Source organism: Alligator mississippiensis, chromosome 10 (assembly GCF_030867095.1).
Source record: "Alligator mississippiensis isolate rAllMis1 chromosome 10, rAllMis1, whole genome shotgun sequence".
Lineage (NCBI taxonomy): Eukaryota > Metazoa > Chordata > Crocodylia > Alligatoridae > Alligator > Alligator mississippiensis.
The window spans coordinates 32162423-32175938 of NC_081833.1; the positions used below are offsets into that span (position 1 = coordinate 32162423).

Consider the following 13516-nt stretch of genomic DNA (forward strand, 5'->3'; position numbering starts at 1 on the left):
CTCTGAAAGCCTGCCTCCCGCTGGCTTTCTGAAGGGCAGCCGCAGGACAGTAATAATTGTTTTTTGGAGGGGCCCTGTGGACCAGACAGAATAACCTGGCAGGTTGGATCTGGCCTGTGAGCTGTATTTTGCCTGCCCCTGCATTCCCATACAGGTCTGTCCTAGGCTACAGAGAGTGGTAACAACTGCAGCAATATTAAATAATACAAGCTGTTATACTGTAACTGTTAGGACTTCATGCTTCTCTAGTGATACAAATATAGCAAAACCTTGGCAACTTTAAGGGTGTTTCATTCAGGGTTACAGTTACAGTGATGTAGCCCTGGAATGGCTACAGGAGCAGATAGACACAAAAGTTACGAAGTAACGACTGATGCAGGCTCCCCTGTTCTCAGAAAAGTGTTCTAAAATACAGAAAACATGCACCAAGCTTTTCTGTACACACCCTTATCTTGATTTGGGTTTACAACTAATGTGCCACAGAGCTGGGCAGGATGATGCACAGCTCTCATTTTATGCCTTTCATCTGCAGCCTCAGAGGTATGAATTAATGGTGGGGCTTTAAGTGATTGAACAGAAGGATCAACCTCTCTCCCTCCCCCCCATCTTTTATTTTTAAAGCTAGAAATACCAGACAGCATAAAACACCTACGACTATACCACTGAACAACCTCTCCCTAGTGTTTATTTCAAGTGTGTCTAGTTACTGAAGTCTATTTGCTGCCATCTGACTGATGGAAATAAGTGTTAATGCTGAGAATCCATTTGCATTTATGGCTGAAAATGTGATATGCTTCCATGCTTCATTCAAGTGCAGGGGACCTGTATGCTGTGGCCCATGATACAGCTGTGAATTATACATAGACCATCCCTTTCTGGATCTAACCTTCCTTTTACAAGGTATATAAGCTCACTCTCTTGCAGAAGTATTTGAAGAGGTCTGTATCGGATCTGGATAGTTTTGGTGAAAGGATAATGGTTCAACGGGGCACAAGAGCCATGCTGGGCAACTGAATACCTCAAGTTTTGTTGCAATCTATACTTGGGACCAGCAATGTCCTGGGGAGTGGTACATCTGGGGTTTTGAAATGGTGTGGGTTCTGCGGAGATCCAGAAAGCACTGGAAACTGCTACATTCTGGGCTCTCATTTTCATCTGCATTTTAATGACCCAAAGACAGCACAGTGTCAGTGTAGTCAGTTTAGTGGGATAGGAGGTGGCAATAATGTTACTGGCAGAAGTCACAGCTTCCATCACTATTACAAAACAAAATAATTGCCAGTGGCACAGCACCAATCTGATAATTGGAGCAGGCTAGTTAGGCTGGTAGGTATCACAAGGAATGCTGTAACGTTCAGCTTCTTATCAATGCTGAGAATATCCCTTTAACCAGAAATCTGGGACAAGCAGGTCTTATCCATACAAGAAAGTTGCACATACTGGTCTCACATTAAATTGTTTTTTAACCAATGCAATTAAACTGGTACAAATCCCATAAGAAAGCTTCTACCTGACAGCATTTTTTTCTCAGTTTAGCTTTAGTGGATGAAAAAACTGAGACAAAGGTCTCTGGCCCAAAATGCTGGGGGGAAGATTTACTTATTATTTTCATGTTGTTGATGTCCTTATGCTTTCTCAAACTAACATTGCATTCCCTTTGCCCTTAATCACTATTTTCTTTGTTTACGGTCTACCAAGAGAGGTACGTGCTTCCCCAGCCTTCTGAATGGAGACTTGTAGTCTTGTGAGGAACTTCCACATTTTGAACCCAGCCTTTGTTGATGACAGCAGCACCTGGTAGATAGCTTACACTTTTAAAGACTTTGGGTAAACTGATATATGTACTGTACTTTCAGACATCTCTACTATGAGTCCCAACTGCTTTTTCCTCTAGACTAACATGGCTACAACCTGAATACCTGACACATGGAAGATATTGTTTCAAGGTAATTTGCATCATCACAGATCCTCACAGGAGGTGAGCGGCTTCAGACCAGCTATGAACTGACTGCCCAGAGTTTTCCATCTATTGACTCCTCTGTGAAATCCTATGAAATATGAACTTACATTTCTAGCCAGGAGAACTTTTGCAATCTTTTCTCCAATGCCTGATGAAGGGTGTTTGTGCCCAAAAGCTCGCAATTAAAGAAATGTTTTTGCAAAAATCTTGTTGGTCTAATAAAAGATATCCACGAGTCCTGATTGTACTTTTAGACAGGGATTTGATCCAGTTAAACCTCACTGGCTTGGCTAACCACATGTTTTTAAAAGACTGTCAACTGACACTAATACATAGACAACACTAGGTGCCCGCAAGGTGATCTGTACTTCACCAAGTGGACAACCAGTGAGGCTGGCTGCACTCTGCATGCCAGCAAACACAGAAGCATGAAGCTGCCGCTGAAATGCTGGGTAAAGGAAACCAAAATAATGGGCTGTCTCAGGAATGGAGGGGGAAAAAGGCTTTGCAGAGCCAAGAGGAGGGGCCTACTTGATGTCATCACACAAGAAATTCCCACCACAGGCCTTGTATACACTAAGCTGCTTCTCCTGGCTCAAGTCAATACGTGCGCTGCGAGAGGACAAAGTACACCCTGGGAAGGCACCAGCTTTTGAAAGGCCCACTGCAGCTGGCAAAAAAGTAGAGGCTTATCTACATAAGCCTCCTTCCAGTAGGTAGCAGAAACTTTCTTCTGCCCGGAAAGGGGGTGTTCCTCTGCCAGTAAAAAGAAAAGTTTCTGCAACCACAGAGCAGCTTTGAGTGGGAAAATGCTCATAATTTTACTAGCACAACTAGTGCAAAAACATCTTACAAATTACACTAATTTACCAGACAGGACAGGTTACACATTGTACTAAAATAACTTGCTGCTTCTGCAAGGGATAGTCTCCAACACATTGTTACAACCTTTTGCAATTGCAAAAAAGAAAGCTACATGTGCCGTGACTAGGACTTGAAAAATCAATCATCGCTCCATACTAGCTACTTTAATATTCATTTGTACAAAAAATGATTGCACAGACACTGCTGATTAAAAAATATATAAACTGTGAAGTATATGGAGCCATCTAACCACACTGAAGAGATTTAGGGTGATTAAAAAAGGTTATGACATCAGCTTAAATCAGCAAATAATAATAACAAAGGTTTTCACATCATACATGATGCAGAACACAATGTTACAATTTTGTTGGCACAGTTTCCAGATGTCTTAAAACTAGGGGTGCACTGATAGAGAATTTTTGAGCCGATACCGATGGCCGATTTTTAATGAGTCACGTTGGCCGATACCAATCTGATTCTGATATGCAGCCGGGCAGCACGGAAAGCGGCATCTGGCTGGTGAGTCTGTTGTGGGGGAAGGGGTTAGGGAAGGGGGCAGATCGAGGCAGCCACAGTAAGGGAGGGAGTGGTGCAGGGCTGACACAGAAGTAGCCGCTGGACAACCAGGTTGAGGCACAGGACAGAGCTGCAAACAGCTCATCTTGTGGGGCACAGGGGGATGGGAGGGGGGGGAGCTCCTGCTGCTGTGCGCACCCCAGGAGGGCATGGGGGGCATGTGCCCTCAGATCTATGCGCGGGTCAAGGGTGGACTGCTACTGTGGGCTCGGGCCAGGGCGGCGCTGGGCTCTTCCCAGTGGTGGGGCTGGGCCAGGTTGCGCTTGGGGCAGGCACTCCAAAATCTGCCATAGCCCCCTCCCAGTGCCCTGCCTCCACCCACCCTTAGAGCAGCCTAGCCCAGCTCCCTGCTAGGAAGAGCTCTGCACAGCCCCAGCCCACAGCGACAGCCTGCCCTCACCCCACGCATAGATCTGGGGGCACATGCCCTCCTGGGGTATGTGCAACAGCGGGAGCTGCCTCCCCCATGAGCTGGTCGCGGCTCTGTCCCATGCTGTGCCGCGCCTGCCCCAGCCACAGCCCCAGCCCCACTCCCTCCCTCACTGCAGGGCCTCAATCTGCCCCCACTCCCCTTCCCTCACAACAGACTTATCAGCCAGACCCAGCTGTTCTCCATGCTGCCAGGCTGTGCTCTTGGCTGCCTGTATGCTGTGCTGCGGTTGCGCGCATACATGAGGCATTTATCAGTGGCATTATAGGCCAAATCAGCCCAAAACAGTTGATTGCCAATACAGTCAATTTTCCTTATATTGGTGCCGATACAATATGGGACCGATGCATCAGTGCACCTCTACTTAAAACACTAAGTTTCAGTGGATTTCATATCAGAAAGATGAAATGTTGTCTGACATGAACCAAAACCATGAGGAGCATTCAGACAGTATGCCTGCTAGCTACTGAAATGGCCCCGGGGTTCCAGTGCAAATGAATAATCTCTCAAGCTTTGAGATCCAGGCTTTCTGAGATGCATTTCTATAGCACTGAGAATGATATATACTCTGGAGTCCGCATTACTTTTGTCGCACAGAACAATGTCTTTCATTCAAGTAAGGGGAAGTTAACAGCACTTTGGCTCTATGATACAGTTCGACTCATAAGTGGTTCAGCCCAATCAAATTCAGATGGGCTAGGCACAAAGCTATCCATGGTTTCCTCAGATATAGGAGAGGCTTAGCCTTTTCACTCTGGCCAGGTCTTTAAGTGAGAAGGAAAAGATGTGCCATTCCACAGAAAGTAAACCTTCCTGCCCCTTCTCAGTAATGGCCTTCTGACATCAGGGCAGAAAAGCCCATCAAGTCCCTTCTCCATTGCTGCAGACACCTTGTTCTCTCTGCTGCAGTCACTTCTCTTTCTCTGCTGTGTGGAGGGGTGAAGGAAGGAAGCCTGCAAAGCCCTGCTTTGGGGATCCTGTGTGGGGATGCTGCTGGGTCAGGGTATGTTGTTGTGTCACTTTGCTTAGCTGGGTTCCTCTTTTAGTTCCAGGACATAATTGAAGAACATTTACTAGAAAGTACAAGGGTTATGTCCCTGCTACGTCCCTGCCCATGGCTTTGGGATACAGTTTGGGAATTTGCTTCTGAGTTCACTAAACAAAAAGCAGTCCTACTGGTGTCTGAAATCAGACAGGTCTGTTCTGGAGAATCATGCACAACACTGATGGCACACAGTGCTTGGAATAAGTTTTATACTTAATAATCCCAGATGAATTTTTGGAGCAAATTCCTTAGGAAAATTTGACTGTTCATGTAATAATTTTGGGCACAGCAAGCTAATCTGCCCAGGGGTGAAATCTCACTGTTACCTGGAATGATGAGCTGCTCTAAATGAAGAACATTTTCAGTTCATGCCAGTGTAACTACATCAGGGGTGCCAAACTGAGTGACATGGAGTCAATTCACAGACTGCCCTCCTCCCCCCAAGCTAGATCCAGCCCCTGCTACAGCCACTCTCGAATCTGTGCTGTCAAGACAGTGCAGTTCAGCCTGAAGCACCGTGCATAGCGCGCATTCTGGACCAGCTGGAGGCACGTGCGGCACCCATTCCAGGACCCATGCTGCGTGCAGCGTCCCTTAGCAGCTGGTCTGGGTCTGTACCACACGCAGTGTCTACTCCAGCCAGTCTGGGACCCACGCTGCATGTAGTGCCTATGGACACCATGTGCAGCACTGGTTCCAGAGTGACTGGAATGGGTGCCATGTGCGGCACATGTCCAGGGTTCTGCGCACAGGGCTTGTCCAGGTTAATTCAGACCCAAGGCCAGCACCGGAGGCCAGAAAAAAGGGGCTCCATGGATCAGATCCAGCCCATTGAACCTTATTTGACATGCCTGAATTACATCAGTGCCATTAAAGCAAGGCCAACCCCTAATGTAGATGTGCTGCACCAGGGTGGTTAAGTTTTGTAAGTGACCAGGTGAGACGCACTTTACATTAGGGCACTAAGTAGCAACACCACTGGAAATCTCATGCAGACAAGCCCTGAGAACAACTGCAGATAAGTCAAATGGCCTTATTCTAGGGGAGGTTTTGCTCCCATTAATTCAGATAGCACCTGTTGCCTACTGATGGTTCCTCAAGAAGGTTTAAATCAGTCACTGAAGACAACAGTTGAAAAGCTTTGTTCTTTTCCAGTTGTGGCACAAGAGGGAAGGTACAGGGGCTCTGAATGAGAAAATATGGGGCCAACCCACTCCCTACTGCACTAACTCCACCAAAAAGGCCACTGTGCAGGAGACAGCTCTTCCAGGCCAACTGGGCTGCTCCACAAGAATGTCAAATTGATGTGACATTTGGCTTTCTACCTCCACTGGGTGCTCTGGGAAGGCTGGAAAAAGTAAATCCAACACAGGGAGTCTGCAATCAGAGTAGAACTGCAGAAGACCTTCCATATGGCTAAGACCCTCCATACGGCTCCCCAAGAGGCAGTTTCACATGAAACTGAAAATCATGGGCAATAACCTGCAAAAATGTAACTACTGAGCTCTGGAACCGGGTGACAGATAAGTGGGAAGAGAGCTGTATAATCAGGGATTCAGGTTTTCCATTTGCCAAGGAAAAATAGGAGAAAATCTGGGTTTTACCACAAGGAGAAAAACGTGGGAAACAGTGGGTTTCCCCTTGCAGGCTGCAAGGGGCTGGGGGGAGCGAAAGGAGGGTGGTCAGGCAGGAGGCATCATGTACATGTGTGCACATACGCATGCACACAGCCACCAGGAAGCATGGAGAGCAGCTCCCGAAGCTCCCCACAGGTAGGTCGGGAGAGGTGGGGAGGATTGCGGCCCCCATAGTGAGGGAGGGAGGGAGTTGGCCAGGGCTGGGGTTGTTGCCCAGCTGGGGTAATACTTGGGACTTGGGGGGCCTGGAGCTGGAATGCGTGGGCACAGGGCCTGGGCAGAGAGAGGGACAGAGCTGTAGGTGGCTCGTCCAGGAGGCTGGGGGAGCTGGTTCCCTGCTGCTCTGCACACTCCCAGGGGGAGCCTTGGGGGGGCAGAGAAGTACCCCCCCCAAATTTGTGCATGGGATGGGGTGGGTGCAGGCTGCTTGCTGCAGGTTTGGGCTTCCCATCCTGCTGCCCTCCCCGAGGGCTTCCGCAGCCCAGCAGACAGGACCTGGCATGGCAGGGTGGGGAAACTTGAAGCCATGGCTGCGAGCCCTGTGAAGTCATGGTGAGGCAACCCCTACCTGATCAGCAGCAGCAGGGGTGATGGCACAGAGTTGTGCCCCTTGCTGCTGATGGGTGGGCAGGGGGCACCTCACCATGGTGGTACAGGGCTCCCAGCAGCCCACATCCTTCCCCCCTCTCCACCAGGCTCTGCTCTGGCCAAACCACCCATGGGGGAAGAGGGAGCTGGATTCTGCACTATGCTCTGCTGCAGCAGCCGCCACCTCCCATGTGTGGCAGCTGGGGCTCAGGTGCTGCTGCGGGGGTCAGGGGGCTGTGGACCCAGGACCCTGGCCTCATAGCCTTGGCAGCTGGAAGCCCCCTCCAGCAGGGCTGGGAGGAGCAAGGGGCTGTGGGTGGGGAGCGAGAGGCAATGGCATGGGCAGGGTGCCAGCATATCAGGGCTACTCAATGCCACAAAGCGGGAGGTGGGGAACAGACGGACACAGCTGGACCCACACCCTGGTCAGTGAAAGTTGCAGGGGGAGCTTTGATTTTCCATGATAAAAAACCCAAAATCAAATGGCAAAATGCATAGATATTTAGAAATTATTTTATTATAGTGACGGAGGCACTGGTAGGTTTCCAAATTGCTTTAAAATTGTAAATATCAATAAAACATTGTGTTCAACTGATACCTATATACAGAGTTGCTTTTCATTTTAATCACAGAAAAAGGTGGATTTGGGGTTTTTTAATTAGAGAATTTGGGGTTTTGTCAGAGAATTTGCAATTTTTAAAAGAGAAAACCAGGACCCTCCTTATAATTATGTTCCTATGAGGTAGTCACAAAACCAACACCCACCTTTACACATAGCAAGCTTTTCTGAAATACCACAGAAACTTACAGCCCTTCTAGAAATCTCTAATTCTGCCATTCAAACTCTCATGCCATGTTTATTACATGCCCCGCAGCTCAAGATAAAAGGTCTTGTTATAAATACAGTCCAGCTCAGAGAAGAAAACAAACGCCTGAAATCCAAGTTTGCTCCACCAGGCATTGCGTTTGCTGTTTGTTCCCAAATTAACTCTGTTTAGTCACTGAGGAAAAAATATCGCATGACTTCAATGACATGAGACTCCACTGGTTCAGTCCAAAAAAAAATATATGCAGATGTGGATAAAAGGGAGCTTGTCTGGTTCAGAGGAAGATCTAACAACAAGGTCTACTTTCTAGACATGCCAAGCTTCTCAGCTCATGTGAGAGTCAAATGTATCTGGTGCATTTCTCCTGCCTGCCTTCTCTACTCTCCTGCTTTGAGAAAAGCAACCTCTTCTTGCTACTATGTAGGTGAAGATCCTTTCCTCAGTGAGCACAGCTGAATACACCCCACCTCCCAGCCCCTTCTCTTTCCTCACTCTGTTCCCATCAGGAATGTATCTGCAATACAGGCAGAAGCCAAAAGAAGCATGCCCCATGCATCTGTGCCTATGTGAGGTAGGGTCAGCAGGGCCTATATCAACAAATTAACAACTCTAGGTTGTCCTGTATCCTTATGGGAAAGGCAACCCACTACTTCAGGGGAAAAAAGAAATTGCTAGGAAGGGGAATTTGCAAAGGACACAGAAAAAAAGGAAACCTCTAAAGAGAAGAGATAGTGGGATTACCACAAGACACTGGAGATAAGTGAAAACCCTGTAGCCTTCCTCATTTCCCAGGATAAAGGCAAGGGGAAGATAATGTCTCCTGGAGAAACAACCAGAGGAACGATCATGGGGCTTGACTGAGGAATGCAGCAAAGTTGAAAGGAATAAGAACTAGAGGTAGATATTTTATTAGACCAACTAGATTTTTGCAAAACAAATTATTTAATTGCAAGTGTTCAGGCACAAACACCCTTCATCAGGCAAAGGAGAAAAGATTGTAAGCGTTCTCCTAGGCTGAAATGGAAGTTCATATTTCATAGGAGAGTTCCAGGTGTGGTAAAATCTCCTGTTTGGAACAGTTCATTTTATGCAGGTTAGGCTGAGAGAAAAGTTGGAATAGTCTGTTTACCTTGAAGTTTTTTGGTGGCAAGCAGGATGTAGTCATATTTCCTTCTGGTTATAATGTTTCATATGCATAGAAGAGTAAAAGATATAATTGGGGGGGGCAGGAATTTCTTATGTGGTGAGGTATCTCTGGACTCTGTGATCAAAGCTGAGCACTCAGAGCCCAGGTATTTATCTGAACAGACCCTAATCCTGAACCTTGCAACATGGCTGCCACCACACGTCACTGAATCTAAGCGTGCCTTTGCTATTCTGCTGCTGCTCATACATTTGATTTTTTTTTTTTTGAAGGATACCATATTGTGAGGAAACATCACATACTTATGCAATATACGTTGCAATGGGGCAGGGTGTGCTCATCTCCAGTGATGAGCCATTAAAAAAAATATTGGGGAGTGCCCGGAGGAGAGGATATATGGATAACATGGAATCTACATGGATAGCATTTGATAAGATGTACCAGCTCTAGGTAGGAGGGATTCCCCACTACAATTATTCTAAATGCAGGTATTACTGCAAGAGGGTACCTCTACAGCTGCAGTCAGTCAGTACAGATGCTTACTTTCCATTCCCCGTATCAGACATGGCTATGGCTCTCTACTTTGCTCCATCAAGCAAAGATGATAGGACACAGATGAAGTGTCCCCAGTTTATTCACTGCTCCAGAAAATAGGGCTGTGTCCAAGGAACTTCACTTGACAGATCAACATAAGGTTTGCCAAGCAACCCTTATCAGCTAAGACAAACCACTCCCTGTTGCCAAAGGAAACTGCCTGCAGCACAGAAATGGGAAGATATAAGTGGTCTTTATTTTGCACAAGAATTCCCTGCTTACACTGCTCATTCTTACCTATTCACACCCTTCCCTGCTCTATAGGCTCCTGGCATGCAGTTAAGCAGACTCCAGGATGCTATGCAGCAGTCTCTCAATACCTTTTTTGTTCACCTTGAATAGCCCTGTGGGCATGACACAGGGGTTTGTCATCTCAGCACAGACTGCTTCTCTAAAGTTCTTTCAGCACTTTGAAGTAGGAAAACTGACATTGTGTGGAGTCTCTACCCAGAGCCACAACCTTTTTGTTTCCCTCTGGGAATCAGCAGAGACAGACTCCAGACACACCGACTGCTTGTTTGCCAAGTGACATGCTGGCCAGGATGTGTCCCTATAGTACTATAGAAGACATTCAGACTAAAAACCAGGCTCAGTTGTATTATACAAAGGAAAAGAATCATGAAAACAAGGTGTGATGGACTGTTCCAACAACTCATTCTCTAAGGAAAAGTAAAACCCAGCCTAAAGTCTGTTTTCTGAGCTCTCAGAAGAACAGTTACTCACTGCGAAACCTTCTGCTATGTTTAGAGAACAGCTCTCATGGAATTAGACAGCATTCCAAACTTACCATAACAATGGTTATCCACTTCCTCCTGGACAACTCATCACTCAGAGTTCAGGAAAGGAAACAAAACAGTTTCCAGCTAATCTTAGCCTGCAAGGAAAGGCCCAAATAAATACTCCAGAAACCCCTGGGGCCTTCCCTCAGTCACTGTTAGTCTGCAAGCCTGCTGTCACTATCCTCCATCTGCCAAGCCATCTCCTCTTGCCTTGCTCACATACACCCCTCCAACATCCTAAGCTCTCTGGAGGCTGCCGTTTTCCCGACATATTCAATGGAGCACAAACATTCTGGATATCCTGAACATTAACTCTCATCCTTAGATGCTTCCGCTGGCTCATTCTTTTTAGGGACCAAGTCAAACTTATTCTTGTTTTTAATACCTCTCTGGAGGACTCCATAGATCCCTTTTATCTGCTCCTCATTCACCTTCTTCCAACTCTGTACCAGCTTGGTCTATGAGCAGCCACAGCACTGCTCGTGTCATTTTTTGTCTCTCCCTCCTGTATGTCACCTGTATCTGCACCCATTGCAGAAAGGATGGGGCTTGAATTGCAACAACGGAGAGTTAGCTACTCTGAGCATGGGAACAAGCTGGGAAAACAAAGGAGTGTGAATGTGACACCCGCCACACCACTGGCAATGCATAGGGGGTGCACATGCACACCCTGAGCATGGTGGTGCACCCCCTACAAAAAGGTGCCGCCAACACTGTCAGCGGCGCCTGCGGGCAGTTGCCCGTCGCTAGCCCCCCCTCCCCCGACACCACCAGCAGCATCTGCCAGCGGTCAGAGATTGCTGCTGGCCCCCACTGCTGGCAAGAGTCTGTGGGTGGTCCCTGACCCCTGATCAGCACTCGACACCCCACCCCTGCCGCCGACAGCGCCGGCGGCATCTGCAGGAGCTCCCCGCTTACCGCAGCCATGGTCCCACCACCACCATGCCCCACTCAGCCACCGGGGGCACGCATTCCCTTGCATGCTAGGACCTACAGACACTGGGGTGGAGAAGTCATGAAATCTCCATCCTTGGAAGCTAAGGTACATTTGCCTGGGATAGTTTAGACAGGGACAATCCTGACTTTGGCAGGGGGTTGGACTAGGTCAGTGTTTCAGAATGTGTAGGTTGCAAGAATATATGAAAGAGTAGCAAACAAACTTTGTTCATCCATTTTTAAACTTTAAAAATGGGAAAAACCGTGGCTTCTTCCTTGCAAGCTGGCAGTTCCAGGCTGCAAGGGGCTGCTTGGGGCCCCCCCATGCACCACACACACCCCACCCTACACACTGGACGGCTGGTGCTTGGGGTGGGGGACAGCAGGTCAGGAGTAAGGGGCACTGGGTCAGGACTGGTCATCAACATTTACAAATGGGTTTTGGTACAAAAAAGGTTGAGAACCACTGGACTAGGTGGTCTCCCAAAGGTGTCTTCCAGCTTTATTTTCTAAGATTCAATGATCTGGGAATCAGTTTTGTAGGAAATAAAAGGGCAAAGGTCCACCTGAGACTAGCATCTTGAGCTGCTGTGGTTAAGGCACACAAGTTTTTGCAGCCAACACCACACAAGAGAGCAGCCACCTTTAACTCCCCAACCTAAACTAGGGGAAGACTTCAACCCAAGTCCAGAGAAAGGCTCAAACTCACATCTTTTGTAAAACCCTTTCACTGCTCTCCTACCATGCCCTGTGACTTTGTAAAAAATATACCAGAGAACAGTGGGGGATCAACCTTTCTGGCAGGTGTGCCACAAATTAGTTGCACACTCTCATCAAGTGCCACTCCAATCCCCTTCCCCTACCCAAGCTGCTTCTCTGCTTCCTAGTGTGTTGTACCAGACGTCTTGCTCTGCCTTCTGCTTCCTGCCCTCTCTCCGCGGCCTGTTCTCTCCCTGATCTGTCACAAGCCACACACCAAGCCTGGCCACTCATGCCTCAGGCTGATCACCTAGGTTGCCATTTGGAGAGTAAACCCTCTCTCATCCTTATTTGTGAGCCAGCTGGTCAGGGGATCCAACCCTCTGCCTCCAGAAGATGTTCCAATGGCAGCAGCTCATACAGCAATGTGGGCAATGATACATATCAGCAAGTGGGAGACTGCGGCTCACCCTCCAAGCCGAAGTGGCAGCGCAGTCTGAGGGGCCTATCATCAACACAAGGCGGCTCTGACCATTGGTCCATAAAGGCACAAATTAAAATTTCAGAGCCCTGCTGGAGAACATTAGGATCCGAGATGTAGATCAACCTTTCTTATGATAAAAGGAGCCCTGATTTTCCACACCATGCTAGAAGCCTATTGCAGTGCAGTAAGAAGCTGCCGCATCTGCCAGAATAACACAGATTCAAGCTAACCTCCCATTCAGCTGTGTTTGTTAGGCATTCCTCCAGAGCCACTTGCAAGTGTTGCTGGTTTACACAGCCTGGGAACGGCAGCATCGAATTCTTGCCACCGGGCAAGGTTTAGCTGCAAACCCAGGCGGTAGTGCTGCCCCTCCTGCCCCGCGGGAGCACCAGCAGGTCTGCACAACAGATCTGTGCTAGGAGGCTGGCGAGCAGCACTGTCTGTGACCGTCCCTGTCCCTCCGAGCATGACAAGGTCCCTGCTGGAGACGAGGACTCTGGCCTGAAAGTTTCAGGGGAAGCACAGGACAGCTGCCCCGTGAAACTGAGATGCCTACGGGGACCCAGGGCCCAGATCTCTCCTCGCGGCCCAACACGGCGAGCAGTGAACTCACCCCGCCGCCAAGACCAAGGGGCAGACCGGCCCCGGCTCCCGGCCGCCCCGTCCCCACCGCAAGGGCAGGAGAGCCGAGCGTCCCCGGCCTCCGGCTGCCCCTGCCCCTGCCCCCGCCCGGCCCCGGTCCCGCTCACCGGCAGCGGCGCGCCGAGCAGGCTGTGCAGGGCGGGCAGCTGCGCGCCCAGGGGCACGGCCTCCAGCACGGGGTGGATGGGCGCGCGCCGCGGCTCCGGGAAGCTGGCGCACGAGAAGGGGTCGGCGTCCTCCAGGTACTGCACGCGGCACGGCACCGCGGGACCCGCCATGGCAGCGCCCGCCCGCCCGCCCGCCTCGGCCGC

General features: G+C 49.0%; 1 protein-coding gene across 1 annotated transcript in view; it reads right to left on the reverse strand.

Annotated features, from left to right (window-relative positions):
- The window catches only part of FHOD1 (formin homology 2 domain containing 1), a 73275-nt gene extending 59776 nt beyond the window's left edge, over positions 1 to 13499 (reverse strand). The window contains exon 1 of the mRNA XM_014595363.3: positions 13313 to 13499. Coding sequence (XP_014450849.3) covers positions 13313 to 13483 — 171 coding nt within the window. The 5' untranslated portion in view covers positions 13484 to 13499. The remainder of the gene's footprint in view (positions 1 to 13312) is intronic.
- Positions 13500 to 13516: the final 17 nt, after the last annotated feature.